The 19938-nt window shown below is 37.3% G+C and overlaps 2 protein-coding genes and 1 long non-coding RNA gene across 5 annotated transcripts; all 3 read right to left on the bottom strand.

Annotated features, from left to right (window-relative positions):
- Positions 1-1341: 1341 nt before the first annotated feature.
- Positions 1342-4537, bottom strand: LOC137711515 (Tetratricopeptide repeat (TPR)-like superfamily protein). Of its 3 annotated transcripts, none has more exons than XR_015963400.1 (3): positions 2803-4537; positions 1902-2375; positions 1342-1679 (listed from the first exon to the last, which is right to left on the bottom strand). XR_015963400.1 is itself a non-coding variant. In XM_068450753.2 (2 exons), the coding sequence occupies exons 1-2, from the start codon at positions 4439-4441 to the stop codon at positions 2356-2358; spliced, it is 1659 nt and encodes a 552-aa protein (XP_068306854.2). In that variant the 5' UTR covers positions 4442-4512; the 3' UTR covers positions 1696-2355. The 3 variants fall into 3 exon arrangements, 1 of the variants encoding a protein (XP_068306854.2); XR_015963401.1 differs by having other exon boundaries at positions 1342-1594; positions 2803-4512; XM_068450753.2 differs by lacking the exon at positions 1342-1679 and having other exon boundaries at positions 1696-2375; positions 2803-4512.
- A 4652-nt stretch (positions 4538-9189) lies between these two features.
- Positions 9190-9824, bottom strand: LOC148696137 (uncharacterized). Its single transcript, XR_015963257.1, has 2 exons — positions 9648-9824; positions 9190-9508 (listed from the first exon to the last, which is right to left on the bottom strand). It is a non-coding gene; the product is annotated as an uncharacterized LOC148696137 (long non-coding RNA).
- A 7351-nt stretch (positions 9825-17175) lies between these two features.
- On the bottom strand, positions 17176-19587 carry LOC137711576 (S-adenosyl-L-methionine-dependent methyltransferases superfamily protein). The gene is made up of 2 exons (XM_068450827.2): positions 18395-19587; positions 17176-17563 (listed from the first exon to the last, which is right to left on the bottom strand). Exon 1 carries the CDS (start codon positions 19398-19400, stop codon positions 18399-18401), a length of 1002 nt encoding a protein of 333 aa, XP_068306928.2. The 5' UTR covers positions 19401-19587; the 3' UTR covers positions 17176-17563; positions 18395-18398.
- Between the last annotated feature and the right edge of the window lie 351 nt (positions 19588-19938).

Below are 19938 nucleotides of genomic sequence, written 5' to 3' on the forward strand. Positions count from 1 at the left end.
GCTAAAATTGAAGTTTTCGCGGACAAGCGCTTCAAGATCTTGATTCCGTAGTGTTTATCGCTGCCCAACACAGACGATATTTAGGGATAATCTATATTCTGACAAATTGAAATGACAGTTTCATGAGCAACTGTAGTCTATTCAGTATTATTTGTGACCAAAATTGTACTCGTGGCTGAAGGGTTTACCACTAAACATGTTTAATGAGAGGAGCCAAGAGTACGAAATTTTTGCTACTTAGTACTACAGTTTAGTGGTATTCTTTTTCACTTGTTAGTGAGAGATTTTGGGTTCGATTCTTGACAAATGATAAATTAAACTACATTACTGCTACCCCATTGTGAGGATTAGCCCATCTCCTCCTCCTAAATGGGTCCCTTAATGGTTTCCAAGCTTGGCATGCCGGACGAACCCTATGAAAGCAGACAAGTCATAAAGAAAAATGTCTAAGAATGAGGAATGTTAAGGACTTTTTCGAAAGTTGTACTCTTCGTGGACTCCATGTCACGGTACAATTTAACATTAATTATCCGAGTCAAAATTTTAAAACATTGTGTAAAAAACATAAGGTGACAGAGAGTTTATGACTAATCCCACTTTTGAAAGAATCTCGTTAGCATTTCTCTGTAACAATTTCAAGGGGCACATTCCAAATTAAATATGCATTTTGACATAGGCACCTGAACTTTATTTTTTTCACATTAGATTCTCGATAATTATGAACGAGAGGCATCAATGCTTGTTTGAAACGGTCTAATGCGGAGAAAATGGTGTTTAAATTTGTAACAGAATTTATGGGGGAGGGAAACGGTTTGGAAAACCATTTTCTTAGATTATATTTTGTAAACCGCATATATAAAGGGAGAAGACCAGTTTGGTGAAGCATTCAAAATACCAAAAATTGTCCTTCAAGAATTCTTAAAATTACAATTGAACCATAAGAATTTAAAGTAATTCACCACATTTTAATTTTGAATGAATTTTAAATTTAAAACTTTAATTAAAAAAAAACTCCCATGTTAGTGGGCGGTTTCATGGTTTTGCTTCATTTTTTTTTTATGAATAATTTTTTAATAAAAATATAAAATAATTATTTAAAAAAAAATTAAAAGACATAACCTAATATAAAAAGGTCAATTGCCACACGCGTATGCGTGTGGCAAGAGGCTAGTATTTTGTAAACCGCATAATGAGGCAGTTAATGGTTGGAATTAATTTTTAATGATTTAAAAAAAGAACCAAGCACAAAGTAACAAAAGAAATCAATAAAAAATAAAAAATAAAAGAGTAATTTTGTTAGTACATACTATCATTATCATTCATCTCCATCCTCGTCCCATATCAATTAAAATCATGTTTTATTTTTATTGTATTGAAATTTTATATTAAATGTGATTTTACAAAGCTTAACCATCACAAATTTGCATCTGCTACCATCTCAGAGTCGCATCAAGCTGCATAAGCTATCAACACATTTGTAGAACACCATATGGCTAAGTTCAAATACCATCGAAGGAGAGACAAGAAAACAAAAACTTGGAAGAGAACTAAGAAGTTGAGACATCAGCTTCTTCATCATCTCTTCCGCTGCAGGCTGCTTCGATACAAAGCTCAACCATCACAAACTATAAGACCACAAGACTACGACAGGCTTGAAGGAAATGCCAACAAGGATCAAACTGCAAAGCATATATACCGTATGACATAATCTCTAAGCCATTAATATTGCTATATTTCTCTTCTATATGCAAATGCAAAACACAGTTGGTAGATCTCTATGGCTAGTTCAAATACCATTGAAGTCAAGATGGAAGAAAATAGAGACTCTCAAGACAATGAAGAAGCTGAGACATCAGCTTCTTCTTCATGTATTCCATAAAAAATATGTTGTAGAGATTTACCTGATTCTCTTTACCACTGCTTGATATATTGTTCCATCTTCCCCGAGAACCACTGGACTTCCAAAGGGAAACTTATTCGGTTACTAGTGGCTGAAGGACTGGTTCAAGAGAAAGCAGGGCAGATTATGGAGGAAGTAGCAGAAGAAAATATAAATGAATTGATCAACCAGGGCTTGCTGCAAGTATATGATGACCGCCCTTACTCAGGAACTAAATTGCAGGTCCCTAATCCTCTTCGAGAATTCTGTCTTCACCAAATGGAGACGTTACTTGAATACTCCAACTAGAATTCTGTCTTCATCTCTTTGAGAATTCTGTCTTCACCAACTAGAATACTCAGATTCTATGAATATCCTCCACTTGCACTGTTGCGTGAAGGGCTGAAGACGATACCTGAAGGTTTGCAGTTTCTCACTACACTTGAGCAGTTAGACTTGCTGCCCTTGATGAATGATCATGCAGAACGATTGACACCTGATGGGGGAGAGGAAAACTACAAAATTAGGCACATTCCACATATCATTTATTACCATATCAATGGCGCAACAAATTGCTGCCACTAAGGAAGTATAAGGATCTAATAAAGTTTGGAGATGTTCGGATGGAGAGGAGCCAATGCGGGTGAACAGATAATGTTTGAGCTGTCTGATATATTCAGGATCACATTTGTGACAATGCAAAGCTGTAATAGTTAGGGTTGTTTCCATATACAAGTAGTTGGCCCTCAAATATTATGATTGACTCCATACACACTTTTCTTTCCAGTAAAACATCACAAATCAGAATAAAATCCACTGCTACGGACAGTTGCATTTGACAATACATCATCTTTACAGTTGCATTTGTCACTAATTTTAAATCCTACTACAAGGAATATTTTGATCAAACAAAAATTTACTACCTTTAATCCAGCTGAGCCCGGGCATTTTCATCAGTTTTCCTTCTGTTATGGAATCCCTCAACTTCTTTGCATCATCCCACCTCCCATCACCAGCATACATATTCGAAAGCATGACTCTGTAAGCACTTTTCTCCGAATTACTTTCAAAGAGCCGTTGGGCTACAATTTCTGCCAGCTCCAAATTTCCACATACATCACAGCACAATAAAAGGGCTCCCCATATGCCGCTGTCCACTGGCTCAGGCAAGGACAAGATTAGATAGTAAGCCTCTTCCAATCTTCCTTCCATCCCAAGAAGTTTCACCATATGAACATAATGCTCCGTTCTAGCTTGAATGCAAAACTCATCTTTCATTCTTCTGAAAACTTCCCGGCCATCTTCGACAAGGCCAGCATGGCAGCATGCACAAAGGAGAGCAGAAAATGTAGACTCATCAGGTTTCAATCCGTTTCCGAGTATCTCATCAAACATTCTAAAGGCCTCGGAGGCAAGTCCATGCAAACCAAAACCCAATATTAAAGAATTGTACGAAACAATATTCTTCTCTGGCATGATCTCAAAAACACGAGTACCCATCCCCAAGAAGCCGCACTTTGAATACATGGCTATAAGTGCAGAGGAAATCATGACATCCGATTCGATTCCATGTCGAAGAACATAAGCATGTATCTCACAACCAGGCCCTACATGCGCCATCTGAGCAGCAGCAGCCAACACACTGGCAATCAAAACCGAATCCGGCTTCTTACCTTCCATGTTCAAATTCTTGAAAAAGAACAATGCCTTGTCATAATCTCCCGACTGCGAAAACCCAGTGATCAAAGCAGACCATGTAACTAAATCTGGCTCGAACAAACCACTAAAAACTCTATGTGCAGAATTCATAGACATACATCTCGAATACATGCTCACAAGTACACTGCTCACATGAGCATTAGAATCTAAATTCCATTTCAAGCAAAGACCATGTATTCCTTCTCCAATGCTTATCAAGCTCGAATCCGCTAAACCTGAAAGCAACCCAACAATTGTGTATCCATCCGGCACCATCTCCATGCTTCTCATCTCACTAAACAGCTGCAAACCTGTATCCCAAAACCCGCCACTTCCATAACCCGAAATCATCGAATTCCATAAAACCAAATCTGGCTGTCGAATCCCATTAAACACCCTGCTTGCTTCATCAACAAGGCTGAGTCTTGAGTAAGCTGAAACAAGTGCACTGCTACAAATGGAGTCCAATCCCAACCCTGCAACCATTACCCCACAATGCACAAACTTCAGTCCATCCAGATCAAAACTATCAGCGCAGGCACGTACAATGCAAGCATAAGTGAAGTTATCCGGTTTGATTTCAGTTCTACGCATCTCAGCAAACAGAGAAAATGCATCTTCAAATCTGCGTGCTTGAGCGTGGGCTCGAATGATGGAGTTCCAAAGGTAGACACTCCGGTGGGGACTTTCGTCGAACACTTGACGTGCAGTGCGAAGGTCTCCGTTGATTGCATAGAACCTGAGTAATCTGGTTGCGTAAAAAGGGTCGTGGGGGAGATGGGTTTTGAGAAACAGAGCATGCAATTGGTTGGTTCTTGATAGCGATTGGTAAACTTTGGAGAGGCAGAGGCATGGCCCCTGCATTCGAAAAATAAGTTTACTTGCAGGGGGTTCTGGCAACTTGCGAATAAGAAGAAGGGTGTTGTGGCCCTACTTTTTCATTTTATAAAACTGAACGGTAGCGTTTCACTCCTCCAATAGTTTTCAATATTTGAACTTGAGTTTTAACTTTTCGATTTTTATTTTTCATTTTTTATAAATTGAAAACTGAAAGTAGTTAACAAATAAGGTTTCAGTTTTCATAAAAATAAAAATTAAAAAAATAAAAACAAAATAATCATCAAACAGCCCTTAATATTATTGGATTCAACATTTCCTACGTTTCACTCCTCATTTATAATTTTACACCAAATTTCATAGATGACTACTAGATATAAAAAAAAACCGACCGTATTATATTCATTTACTTTGGCTCTAGTGGCTTTGTAGAGATTAAGACTCCAAAGCCAAATGGAAACACTAATAATGCACATCCAGGTATTATATACGTAGGCAAATTTTCTCTTCCGATTAATATAAAAAATTAAAATCCATGTGACATTACTCAGGCGGAGTAGCGGAATGCTTGAACGGTGACGGAGGTGATATAAATAAATTGTATTTAAAACCGATTCTTAGATGACTATTTCAAACAAGATTTGAAAAGGATTTGAAATTAAGAAGAAACATAAAATAAAAGAATTGAAATTGGATTTAGTAAAAACTCGGCAACAAAGAGAAAACTAAGTAGTTTTGAAGAAAAAATCAATCATATGTAATTCTACCAATTACGTATGAGTTGACACTTGCAAACCATGAAGGCTAGGTTTTTCTAATGCATATTTTACTTGTGACATTCAAGCTAGAATGCATATCAAACATGCGATCTGAATGTGATATTCATATCAGATATGAGCATGCAAGACTCATTAAGCTTTGTGATTTTTTTTTTTTTTGATGTGACAACCCGTCCCTAATTTTCCATGTAATTTTCTTCCCGAGTGTGTAAATTGACATTTATGTCCTTTCTGGCAAAGTGGAAACTGGCATGGATGTAGTTATTCAGCTTTAAATTATTTTTCTCATTATCGTAATTAAATAGTACTCATTGTTACGAGTGTGTGAGCGCGAGTTAGACTCGAATCGAACTTGTAACGAAAAAGTTACGTTTCGTTAAAGTGCGTTAACAACGTGTAGATTTGTACATGTGCGTGTTAATTATTTAGTGTTTCAAAACCACAGTTTTTGATAAGGCGCGTTAGATTTTAATCTCCAGCAACATAGATAGATGGAATTGATTAGCGATTATGACTGCATTATTGAATATCACCCTAGTCGTACAAATACTGTAGCAGATGCTTTTAGTAGGAAATCTCATGGTGGACTCATTGCTCTTTATGCATGTCGTGTTCCTATTCTTACCGACCTAAGATCTATTGGAGCCACTTTAGGAGTGGATCACCAGGGAGCCCTACTTGCCAGCTTTCAAGTCAAACTAGTTTTGTTGGATTGCGTTCTCGAGACTCAAATGAATGACTCAGAATCCCAGCAATTAAAGCAAGCAATGTTGAACGACAATAGGGGAGATCTCAGGATTCGAAAGCTTGATGGTATGCTCATGCAAGGCAATCGAATGTATGTACTGAAGGTAGAAGAACTGAAGAAAGAAATACTCGATGAGGTGCATATCTCAGCTTATGTGATGCATCCCGGGAGTACTAAAATGTATCATACTATTCGACCTTTCTACTACTAGCCAGGAATGAAGAGAAAAATTACGGAGTATGTGAGTCGTTGTTCGGTCTGTTAGCAGGTCAAAGCAAAAAGAAAGAAACCTTTTGGGTTGATACAACCACTTCCCATACCTCAGTGGAAATGGGAAGATATCACCATGGATTTCGTGTAGAAGCTACCTCGTCGCGAAATGGCTATAACGGTATCTAGGTGATTGTAGATCAGCTTACTAAGGCAGCGCACTTCCTACCTGTTCGTGAGAACTACCCGTTGAATCGGTTGGCCAAACTTTTCGTCTCTAAAATTGTCAAGTATCTTGGTGTTCCAGTTAGTATTATTTCTGATTAGGACCCCATATTTACTTTGAAAATTTGGGTAGCTTTTCAAGAAGCTCTAGGTTCGAAATTACTCTACAACACCGCCTATCATCCTTAGATTGATGGACTTCAAAAAGAACAATTTAGACACTAGAAGACATGCTGAGATCTTTAGTACTGTAGTTCGGAGATGCATGGTACAAGCGCTTACCTTTAATAGAATTCGCCTACAATAGCATCTTTCACTCCAACATTGGTATGTCACCAACTGAGGCGCTTTATGGGAAACCTTGTCGTACATTGTTGTGATGGTCCGAGGTAGACGAAAGAGTTTTGGTGGGCCTTGAAATCGTGGATGAGACGACACAGGATATTCAAGTGATAAAGGCTAATATGAAAGCAGCACAAGATCGACAAAAGAGTATAGCCGACAGACATTCGATAAACAGAGTATATAAGGTTGGAGATTGGGTATTCTTAAAGTTGTCACCCTGGAAAGGCTTTGTACGTTTTGGGAAGAAAGGAAAGCTAAGTCCTCGTTAAATCAGACATTATCAGATTATTGAGCGAGTTGGTAAAGCTGCTTACCGACTTGATCTACCTCTAGAATTGTCAATAGTGAATAATGTGTTCCACGTGTCCATGTTTCGGAGATATGTCTATGATCCATCACATGTGATTCCTCCTTAGCCGTTAGAGATTAACCCATATTTGACTTATGATGAGGTTCCAGTGATGATTTTTGACTAGAAAGATAAAGTTCTCAGGAACAAAACCATTTGTATGGTGAAAGTCTTAATGAGAAACTACTCCGTTGAGAAAGTTACATGGGAGATAGAGGAGCGTATGCAAGATCTTTGTCCACATCTGTTATTTAATTATGATCTTTAGTAGTGTTGAAATTTCGAGGACGAAATTTTCTTAAGGGGGGTAGGTTGTGATAACCCATCCCTAATTTTCCATGTAATTTTCTCCCTGAGTGTGTAAATTGATGTTTATGCCCTTTCTGGCAAAGTGGAAACTGACATGGATGTAGTTATTCGGCTTTAAATTATTTTTCTCGTTATCGTAATTAAATAGTACTCGTTGTTACGAGTGAGCGAGCGCGTGTTCAACCCGAATTGGGCCTGTAACGAAAAAGTTACATTTAGTTAAAGTGCGTTAACAACAGGTAGATTTGTACACGTGCGTGTTAATTATTCAATGTTTGAAAGCCACTGTTTTTTTAAAGGCGCGTTAGATTTCGTCAAATTGTACAAATCTTATCCCCTTTTCTCTTTAAAATCTGTCCCGAGCCCTACTCTACCTCACCACCAATCATATCATTTTCCCACATCTTCTCACCCAATCAGACATCTCTCTCTTATTTCTGTCCAATCAGAACACTTCTCTCTCTCTCTCTCTCCCCTTCTTCTCTCCTCACCTGCCACTCTCTACTTTAGTTTAAATAAGTGTTAGCTTTGGTTTGAATTTATCCATATTTTTATGCTTTACTTTCCTTTTTGGTTACGTCACCTTCGGGTGACGACCTGCATGCCTTGGCTTCAGCAGGGGTGTGTTCTTTGAAAACCATGCAACACTTACGACATGGCATTCGCCTTAAGTGAAATTACAATTATCAATCACAAGAAACCCTACTCAATTTCAGGATGACATTTCAACAGAAGTTGCATCAAATTACTTGTCTAAACATCCTGATGGTGATCAAACATTAAGACATATAGATAGTTTAAACACGATGATTAATAATCCAAAGAAATATGCATAAGCAAATTGAAAATAAACTACATATTCATACTAAGGCTCGTGGACTCGCCCTAACAAAAGGAATCAGTTACGCATATTTACAATTGAAAAGCAAAAATATTATTAAGAAGAAAAGATAAAAAACACCCTTGTAACAAACAGTCAAAAGCTCCTAAATCGAGATCTCCAACTCTAAAAACATTATGGCCGTAGAAAATGACCCAGCTAAATATATATAGTGTGCACAAATTATCTAAATTAGGTCTCCCAAAATTTGGAAACCCATTTAAAATAATAAATTAGGAAATACAATTCTATCCTAACTTGGACAATATAAGCAACCAAATATTCAACACGTTTCCTAGTCGAATCATCTAAAATGGGGTTTGCCGGGTGGCGTTGGAAAGATAAAAATGTCCCTTACATTTTATAAAAAGGACTTTCCTAAAAAAAGGTCATCTTGAATTACTTATGGCCCAACCAAGAACAAAACGTCAAGCTGCCAGCATTGCGTGATCAATCTTCTTTTATTCATTACGGTCAAACGGCTGGGAAATAAATTATGAAACTTCGACACAATCATCTTAAAAGACGCATGAATCTACTCAAAAAAAAAAATCTTTTGATCGAAATTTTTTTTTTTCTCAAAATAGATTCACATGTCGTACAATTGAAATATAAAGTAAAATATCAAAATTCTCACAAAAAAAAAAACAAATAAATTATAACTAAGATCAGGGTAAAAATATAGAATAACATCGACTCTATCACCTATCAATCGAAATCTTTACTTAATAAATTGGATGTGTCCTTTTTTTTTCTTTGGTTGAAATTTGATGTTCTTTGAATTCATTTTTTTTTTATTCAATTGCATTGGTGAATGTTATTGGAATTCAATTATACCTATCGGTCATCTTGCTTGAATATTATGGCTTAATTTATGTTTCTTAGTTTCTTGGTTGGTTGCTTGGTTTGTTCCATTTTTTTAAGCAAATCTTGACAGTACAAGAGAAATTTTATTGAATCAGAACAAGAAATTACACTTAGTTAAAAGGACATAAACCTTAGCTCATAATATAAAAAGAAATAATAAAGTAAAAATACAATAAAAGAGTAGGGGACATAAATTTAACTCTTCTTAAAAACAACAAATTTTCCGATATCCTTGATTCCTATCAGGGGCAGTTGGGACAGTCTTGCCGATATCCTTGATTCCTATGAGGTGCAGGTGGCTGCGGCCCATCAAATGATCTTAGGATGCGGCGAACGGGCACTACTTTCGTGCTCAAAATATCACTTTGACATTCAAAGAAACCTTGTTCAATTATATGAGAAAATCACAAGAAGCAAGAAATTAGTTCCCAAATAATAAAATTGGTAAAAACTAAGTCGATTTACGTAGCTAATGCTAATGCTTGGAGATCCCACAAAAGGAAGATAATTATTAGTTATACCATGAGGAAGTAGTCCACAAGTTGCTTGGAAATCCCCCATCAGAAGCAACACTAGTGTTGTAATTGCCACCAGCTTTGCTGAAGAACCATTCATCATTGGAAGCAGAAACAATAACCTCGAAACTCCTATCACCACAACGTGGAGATGAATGATAGTACAAAGGGAAAGCAAGATTTATAGACAAACTTGCTAGGGTTTGGACAATAATTATGTGCTTTTGTTTCTTTCTTTTTTTCTTTGGTCAATATGTGCTTCTGTTTCTTATTGAACTTTCAAGGGATTGACCCCTAAGTCATCCACTGATGTAAAATAAATGGCTCAATGAATCAAAGACGAAATGGACCGTTGAAAGATAAAGGGACACAGTGGGATTTTGCATATTCAAGCTTCGATTTAGGCCCGTAATAACTTTTCGAAAAAGAAACGGTGCCATGCGCCCAGCACACTGCTTAGGCTGTGATGTATGATGGATTTTGGCTACCGAGGTCATTGCAGCCTTCGAAACAGCGTTTAAAGTTTCGTAATAAAAATCGGACTCTTCGTTTGTCGTCTGATTAATGTTTAACTAATGTTGTTTTAATTATTAGAAGTCATTTGAGTTGTTCCGAACATTTGTAATCTTTATTTAAGTCATTTGGATGTATCAATGACAATCATTCAAGAATTAATCAAACAAAACCCCTTGGGATTTCTCTCAAATTTTCTGATGGATTCTAGATTTTGTTCTGCAATGAATTATGTTAGTAACCTTTTCATCGCTTTATGCTACGTCATCCACTCTTTTTATTTATTCTCTGCTATACAAGAGATTTTTCATTTGTTCATTAAAAATAGTGTAATTTTAAACAAGTAACAATTTTTTATTAAACTTTAACGTCTTTGAAATTAAAGCTTGATTACAAACCAGAACTTCTATATACCATACACCTCAATTTAGTACAATCACCCATGTGTAGTGTGACAAGTAACTTGTCACAAGTCGCATAAGACTCCTCAATTGGAAAGTCGAATTTTGACCAATATGTCACTTGCATTAGGTTCCTCATTTTTCTTGGTTAATTACTTAATTATCTACGAGAATGAAGTCTTTTCTTAGTTAATTATCAACGAGAATAAAGTGAGAAAATAAATTAGTAACTTTTGATGACGGTTGCTCATATGTAGCGCTCTATTTTGTGGCCGCTTCGGCCCCAAAATTTCAAGACTCCAGCCGCTACCGCGGTACTGGAACAAAACTGCTTCTTTAATTTATTTTTTACGGGTGAGGTGGAGATGAATGATACTGCAAAGGGAAGGCAAGACCTACAGCCTTTGACTTGACTTCTTTAATTTTTTATTTTTTTTTTCACGGGTGAAGGTGGACATGAATGATAGTGCAAAGGGAAAGAAAAGATTTATAGGCTTTGATTTGACTTTGTTCCGTGAACCTTGGTTCACGTTCTATTTTATTCTTTTAAGCTTTCTCGAGTCACTCTAACTAACTTGCAGGGGTTTGAACAAGAGTTTCTAATTGTATTTTCAAAAGGTTGATGATAAATCTTTTCCCGTAGAATTGTGAATAATGGACTCTAGCTCTTATGATCATTTTCATAATTTCCTCATTGGTTTAATTGGGAATCGTGAGTAATGGATTCTAGCTCCTATGATCATTTTCATATTTCCTTAATTAGTTTAATTCAGAATGTGATTGTTGATAATGGGTTCTGACTTCTATGATCATTTTCATAATTCCTTGATTAGTTTAATTCGGAATCGTAGATAATGCGTTTTGGCTCCTATGATCATTTTCATGATTCCCTGATTAGTTTAATTATTCCAGCTCTTACATCTTTTCTCTGTTAATGCAATAGTTTCAATCTATTATGGATTGCGATGTGTGCTCAAATATGCGTTGGAACTAATATTGATACGAAATAATTGGACTCCTTATAAAAATGCAACGATAAATAATGAATTTGGAAAATTAATTATGGGTTGGTAGAAGAAAGGTTGCCAAAGGTTTTGTTTGGAAGTTACACACAAACATCACATCAAAAGTTGGAAGCTTCGGAGCGTTACCAAAAAAAAGAAGTTGGAAGCTTCGGGTTATCTCTCAAGTGAGAGTCTTTCTCTTTTAGAGAATATTTCTCACCTCTTCGTGTGAGGTGTGACACCCTATTTTTAATTTTACGAATGTATTAATTTCAAAAGAATAAGTTGATGAAAATGCCCGGTGAGATTGTTGACTTTTGTTAACCATCATTTAGAGAGACGTATGACTTGTTCTTTTAGCATATTTGCGTAGTATTCAACGATACGAACACATGGACACAAGCGGAATTGAATTCGGAGTTATGATGGAGATTTTATTGACTTACGAAGTCGAAGGGTATTTTAGTAAATTTGCTATAGTAGACAATTGGCCTAATTATTTAATTATTTTCCTTTCAGATTTTTTTATGTGGGGGACCCACACACACCCAACCTCTCCATCCTCTCTCTTGCCGCATCGTGCCAATTCCCCCAAAGGAACAGTTTGGTCCGCCATTCTTCTTTTTGTATTCAGCATCAGTGCTTCAAGAGTTGGATACGTGATAGGATTGTCACGAGCATGTACAATACTCATAGTCATCTCAAATGCTGGTCCAAGATTATTCAACACAATCTGGACAAGTTGTTCATCATTCAAATGTTGTCTAGCAAAGGCGAGGTCCGCCACGGATAAATCACCCTTTTTGGTTTGCAACAACTCATTTCTCATAAACAAATTTCGATTTTGAGAGGTAGATGCATACATTTACTCAAGAGCTTCCCAGGTTGCTAGAGCAGTTTGTTTGCTTGCCACCACAAATAAGACAAAAGCAATCAGAGATCCATTTATCCAATTAAGGATCATTTGATCCTGTTTGACCCAAGTAGTGTACGCAGGGTTCACAGTGGTCGAAACAGTAACATCTTTTAGGGGACACAGTAGCGTGCCATCCCCATTAGGTCCCTACTTTTTAGTATACGAAGGATTTGAGCCAACCACATTGGGTAGTTGATCCTATCTAGTTTGATGTTAACGATAATGGAGATAGGATAGAAGGTGTTGTTTTTTTTATTTATTTTTTATTTTTTTAGGGGGGTTGTTAGCAGTGGAGACATTGTTTTCAGCCATGGAAGTGATGATGGGAAGGATAATAGACTAGGATCTATGTCGTTAGACCAAAAGAAAAAAAAAAAAAAAAAAAAAAAAAAACTCTAGAAACCATATAAAACTTAAGAACTCAGGTTTTCTCTTTGATTACATACCCATTCAACTGTGGGATGCTTGTATTTATGATTGTGTCAAGACTACATTAGAGGGTTTGAAAACCATATTTACAAGGAACTTTGAAATTCAAAATATACAAAACATAAATCAAAAGATTAAGAATATTTGAAAAATACATCCTATAAATAAGGAAGACTAATAAGATGAAGTTTTAAACACAACTGAACTCCTCAAAGCATGTTGGCAGTAACTACCTTTTGACTTCGTCTATCAGTTGGGACTCTCTCTCTCTCTCTCTCTCTTATCTCTACTTCTCGTTCCAACTTTCTCCCTTTCCGGTAATCACTGAGGACCACCACCATCACCATTGCGCCGTGACAACCTTGACGAGCTACACTCCCAACTATCTCATCTCCATTTTTTCACACTCCCAACTGTTCGATCTACGTAAGCCTCTAGAATACTCAAAATCTTATAATTTGTCTTCGTGGTTCGATTATGAGTGTGCTTATGTGTTTTGCACGACGGAGTATCACAGAAACGAAGAAGGAAGACTTTTCCAGATTTCCGGCGACTAGACCTGCGAGTTGTAGGTGTTTTTCATCCACGGCTAGACCTCGTGTTGGTAAATTCTTATTCTCATTTTCCTTAGCTTCATTTTGACATAAAGATTGTTGAAAATTGTTGAGTTTCGAAGCTAAACATAGCCCGAGAATTTTCCCGGCCAAAATCTCCAGTTTCTGGTGATTGCAGTGGCAATCGGCCGAGAAAAAAATAAAATAAAATAAACCTAATCCATAAGCCGGCCCAATCCTTTGGCCCATTGACCCTAAACTGAGGATTCGGCCTGGCCCACTTTTTAATGGATTTGGAATATTCCTTGTGTTGATTTTTACAAAAAAATTTCGGAAATCCTCCTAAGCCAATTTCGATGCCTTAAGTCCATTTTTGACATCTATTTAGTGAAATCCTGAAGTTTTAATGTAGTTGACCGGCTCAGCGTCTCAGTTGACTTTTTAGGGTTGACCATGGACTTTTTCGTTGACTTTTACAAAATTTGTAGGGGACCCTTCTTAGGTGCGATTACCATCAGAGACTCCGACTTTTCTAGTTCGAATGGCTGCGACCTCGCAAGTATATGTGAGTGGGTCTTTTCTTTTATATAGTATATATATTATTTGAGTTTCCATACATAGATTAATAATGCATTTTCTAAGTGATGCCATAATTAAATTGACGTTATAAGAATTGTTGCGATGATTGAAATTGTGAGATTATTATGAATCCTACGGGATGCACATGTATGCATATTATTACAAGATGCCTTATTTATATTTACGGTAGTGAATAGTATTATGTCAACATAAATTACTGATTTACCATTGTATGATTTTGTTTACATTATCTTCTCATCATTGCTACACCGGTATTAGTAGTCCCTTGGGTCAGGGCCAGTCTTTCACGTGTATGTTCACATCGCACCGTACGCTTACTTTGGATCCATTGTAGGTGCTAGTCTTATCCTAGATTGCTACAAGAAATTAGGACTGGAATGTGATGTGCATAGCACCAGTCTTCATGCGATTGTAGTACTAGAGCGTATATCATTATTACACCCAGTCCTGTTCATGTCAGAATATCTCTACATGAACTCATGTGTCAACATATGTAGATGAACACTCTATATGATATGTTTGTTATGTGAGATTAATTGATTTCCGAACATTAGGTGTTTATTTACGAATTAATGTGACTTATTAAAATTTTGAAATATTGCAGGCTACGGTAAGTACTTTCACACTATACGTATTATGTATATTTGGAAACTATACATGTTTTATAGTGATGGGTTATTATGTTTTCAAAAAAGTTTTTTACAAAAGTTTATTTTTAGGCCGACTCACCCTTATTTTTCATCCCTTCATGTTTTAGTAGTAGTTTCTTGTCAACAAGGATTTCTGGCAAACATTGTTATTGAATACTACTTCCAATGGTATATTTCTTATCCTAATTTTACTGTACTTTACTTATGCTCTGACATCACGTGTGAAATGAGTTCATTTCCACTCATAAGCGCACTCTTTCATTTAGGCACTTTTAGGTTTAAATTTACGCACATGTTCCACATCACAACACTCTATGGCTTCGTCGCTCTCCTGGTGTCAGCCATCACAACTTGATTCGGAGTACAGGTAGACATTCCGGGTTGGGGTGTGTCACGAGGCCTCTAAATTTGAGCAAAACCATTAGCGCCGACCCTAGCTTCAGTTGGGGTCTATCTGCCTTTATCAGCAGTATCCTTCATGGATTTCCACGGACTTCATCTTGATAGCTAACTTCTCTCGTTTGGTTGTTGGCTATCCTTACTTTATGGTTGTGCTCGGGAAGCAGATTGGAGTTGGATGTGGTGTTTGGTGAGGCGTTGCTTGGCTATGGAAGAAGATTGGGACAGATCGAGAAGATCTATGGCGGCAGCGAAAGTAGTAGAAGTTTTTGGATTCTATGTCTGTGTTCTAGTTTATGGGCCTAACTATTTCTTGGCTCTTTTAATGTTTTGTTTAGTTTTGGCCCATTTTTTGTTGTTTATATGTTAGTTTTGGGCCATGCTTGTATGTCAGGCTTTTGTTTTGTAATAAAAATTCTTTTTACCAGAAAAAAAAAATGTTTTGTTTGGAAATTAATTATGGAGTTTGACCTCTACTTCACCAGAAAATTTTGGGTGGGGTTTGTCCGACCATGTTATTTGTGCAATTGCTTTCACATGAAAGACAAAAGTGCTCCTGCTTCACACGTTTACTCGCCTTACTTTCAAAGAAGGCATTGTCACCATGCATATTGGTGACATGATTTGTGAAGAAAATTGAGGTTCCACCATAAAATCAATTGGCAATATGGATAATAGCTCAATTACTTATAGGCACATGCAACGTCCCTTCTTTCCCCATTGTGATTCATACTCTGAACAAACCCCCTCACGTCTAACAGGTGGACTACAAAAAATCGGTCATTTATACTCTCAACAATCCCCTTTACTTGTGACGAATTTTAAAGTCTAACATGTGGCGAATTTTGAAGTCTAACACGTGGACAATAAAATATCGGGTGACGTGGAGTGCGTGTGACCGTTAGGCTTCACACGTGAAAGAACCTGCTATGATACGATGAAGAAAGTTGAGGTTTCACCATACTAATTGGCAATATGAAGAGTAGCTCAATCACTTACAAGCACATTGAAGGTCTTTTTTTTTTCTTTTCTCGATGTGGAATTCACTCTCTCAACAATTTGACTTTGAGTTTCAAGATTTGTAGAAAGACCCCAAATACCAAATGGACTTGCAAATGAGGCCACAATTAGTTGAAACCTATATTCCCCTTGGCAACAATTGAGTTTCCGGATCTAACAAACATCATTTTCCGTCCGGTCCCCAACATGAACAATACATGTTAGTTTGCTAAGGAACATGAACTATACATGTTGGTTTGCTAAGGATGGAATGGATATTTCACGATACAGCCTACTTAAATTTCATGATACAATCACATTTATTTTACGAGTTGTTTCATTTCAACTTTTCACATCAAGTATGTATTTATATGTGTGTGTATATATATAAAAGCTAAGATAAAATAACTGTGCAAGCAATTTTTACTAATATTTACTGTGTCTTTTTCTTTCCTTTGAACATTAGTGGACAACAAATATACATGTCTTTTCAATTCATTGCTACTTCAACTTTAGTTGGTTGATTGAGATATTGAAAGAAACTAAAAAAGTTAACTATATTAGTTGTATATTTCTAGGTCTCTCCCTTACTAAGAAAGTGTCATGGTCTTAGGTGTAGACACCTAAAGAACTCGCATGAAATATATGAAGAGTTCTCACCACACCAAAAATGGTTAACTGCACACACAGCTTTTATCCAAGTTGGTATCTTCACCTTTTGAAGATGAAAACATAATTGATGAAAGAAAGAGTACCACTCCATATTGGCGTCCTTGAACAAGACCAAGACGTTGAAGACGGGGAGGATGAATAGAAAAAAAAAATACTACTTTGATGTTGATATCCCGAACAAGAGTTAACACATGAATGTTGTAGCGGATGATCGAGATGAGTCAACACAATCATGTGATTAAGACTGCTATAATCATTTTAATAAGTACCTGATTAGTTTAATTACACCAGCTCATACATATTTTCTCTGGTTATGCAATAGTTTTAATATAATAAGAATAGTGATGTGCTCAAATATGTGTCGGAACTAACATTGATACGAGATTATTTGGATTCCTTGTGAAAAATGTAACCATAAATGAATTTTATAAATACTTAAAAATACTTTCAAGAACATTATAGAAAATAACAAGACCAAATAGGCTTGCGAATGAGGCACAATTAAGTTGAATCACTATCTTCCTTACAGAATGGATTGAATGTTTTAACATCCACAAAATAAATAAACATATATAGTCATCACCTAAGCGGAGGCGACAGAGAAGCACCATGTCCTTGTGGTCGATTTTTAATGGGAGATGTTGGCAAGGATTTAACGGCGGCTCTTAGGCTGTGTATGGGCACCTTACTGATAACAATCTGACTTTGACACCCAAAGCTACCCTTTTCTTCCAATTATCTTCAAGCGAACTCAACAATCAACATGTGAAAAATCTTCCCACCACCTTCCGCCATGCGAAAACCAAGGAAGACATGTTAGTACCCAGTAAGTTTAATCCTCTAAACGTTTGATATATTAAAGTGGAAATGTAAAGCCCTGTGATTTCTCTACAACATATGTAAATGCACAGTGCAATGCCAATACAGATCTAATCACAATAAGATATTATTACCAGTAGGAATTAATGTAGAAGTTGCAGGAAAAACACCCACAAGAAGATATAATGCTACAACAGCTAAAACCAACTTTGCCCAAAAACAGCTCATACTGGAAAGCAAGAATCAAGAACTTGCAGCAGAAGCCTAAAATACCGAAACCCTCAAAGCATTTATGGATTCTCTACCTCAGCTACATTGCCTTAAACCTAAATTGTATTCATTTTTGTGTTGTTCAAGTAATCATGGAGTTGGCATGAGTTCACATGTTCTTTGACTTCGATTTCGACTGTAGATCTGTAGTCCGTGATGACTGCGAATCCATGAACCAAATTAACAAAAGAGTAGATTATATAGGTTGGTGATTCACAATGCTCCGTATATGCTTGATTAATATTTTTAGACATCCTCAATGTTGTAACTGCTATTTGCACAAGTTTAACTAAAGTTACGAAGTTGAATGAAAGCCAGAGGTTTCATATTTTGAGATAGACAGCTGGTTCTATCTTGTTGAACTCAACTGATTGCAAAACCAAAAGCCAGAGATCAAAACAGCATTGTGTTAAAGGGTTTGCTTAGCAAGTGGGTGAGTGGAAATTAAAGACCTTGTGATGAACAGAGCAGCAGCAGCTTGTGTTTAGACAATGTACCAATTCTTCAAACAATGAAGGAAAACATACCAATTTAGCCGCTAAATGGTGTCCACATATCGACATAACCCTCCAAGGAACGGTGCAGCATCTTCTTCCAAGCTCCAAGATCAGGCGGCATATCACCCGTAAGAACAAGGGAGCTATCTTCCTGTCGATTCCCAAGGCTCAACACAAAAAGCTTGTCGCCAAAAACCTGATGCATAGCCTTCAAAGTTTCTTCCATAACAATTTTCCCATCTCTCAGTGAGTCCTCAGCCTCCACACAGCTACCTCCTACATTGACCATTATTCTGCCGCCTTTTCTCAAACACTTTGTGAGCATCTTCCAAGTATTTGGATCCTGCAGCTCGGGAACCAAACTTCCTTTACTAAACAAATCCACCAAAATCCCTGAAAACCCGTCTCTAGTGCTGGCCTTGAAAGCATCTCCAACATGAATTACAAGCCTATCCGTGTATTGCCTCTCAAGTTTTGAGAGTCCAAAGTACTCTCTGCCCACAGCAATCACAGATGGGTCAAGCTCCCACCCATGAACCACAGCTTCTGGGTACAGATCAAGAATCGACCTTGCCGCAGACCCCGCCCCGAACCCAAGAATGCCGATGGGTCCCGGAGGAATAATCGGCGGCAAGGTGGCGAAGACATCGAAGTAGGTGTTGGTGAGGGACTTGAAAATGAAAGAGATGCTGTGGATGTTTCCGGGGTTGTCGAGAAGGAGGAGTCTTGAGCCGGCAAACGGGTGGTCGGCCCTTTTTGATACCTCGAGGACCCGAATGTAGTTGTGCATGGACTTGAATTTGGCGAGGATCTTGACATCCTCGGCGGGGATGCCGTCGTCTTGGGTTTTGGTTTCCGGCGCGGGGTGGTGGGCGGGTTGGGATTGGGGCGTCGATGGGCGGAAGTGGATTGGTTTTGGAGGTGTTTTGGGAGAGAAATGGAGGTTTGGAGATGTGGGGTGGAAAGAGTTGGGGAATTTTTGAACTGGATAGGGAATTAACGGTCGAATTTGGTGGGTGTTTTGCAGGAGTGACATTGCTTTTTGCTCTGCGTGTAATCTTCTTCGCAATTCGCAGGGCGAAAAGCATAGAAAATGAAAAGGGCGCGTAAGATATTATATGTTGGAGGCTCCCTACATGCCGAAAGCCGTCACAATATCTCAAACTAATGATGCGATGTTATTCTAAAACAGATGATATTACATTATTTATTTGTTGCAAAGCCTAGTTATTAGTAGCTCTACCAAATGGTGATTCCGAAAGCCAAGATCCTTCAGAAAAATGGAATTCTAAAACAAATGATATTACATTATTTATTTGTGGCAAAGCCTAGTTATTAGTAGCCCTACCAAATGGTGATTCCGAAAGCCAAGATCCTTCAGAAAAATGGAACAAGTATCGACATGCCACAACGGCATACGAAAATTCAAGTAAGTCATCTTCTTAAATAATACTTGTTATAAGAACTTACATGAAACAAGTATACTACAATTATAATATCTCGTGCCAACATTACAATTGATGGGCCAACATTACAATTGATGGAATTCAGTATTATACTTATGAACACCCGTG

The sequence above is a fragment of the Pyrus communis genome, chromosome 6, assembly GCF_041283825.1.
Source record: "Pyrus communis isolate YQ-2024b chromosome 6, ASM4128382v1, whole genome shotgun sequence".
In the NCBI taxonomy this organism is placed as follows: Eukaryota; Viridiplantae; Streptophyta; class Magnoliopsida; order Rosales; family Rosaceae; genus Pyrus; species Pyrus communis.

Excerpts from the sequence above, each read along its gene's own strand:
- LOC137711515 (XM_068450753.2), bottom strand. The coding sequence starts at position 4,441 with ATGCAGGGGCCATGCCTCTGCCTCTCCAAAGTTTACCAATCGCTATCA. Across the intron at positions 2,376-2,802 it reads CGGGCTCAGCTGGATTAAAG|GTGTCAATCGTTCTGCATGA; the intron begins GTAGTAAATTTT and ends CTCCCCCATCAG.
- LOC137711576 (XM_068450827.2), bottom strand. The coding sequence starts at position 19,400 with ATGTCACTCCTGCAAAACACCCACCAAATTCGACCGTTAATTCCCTAT.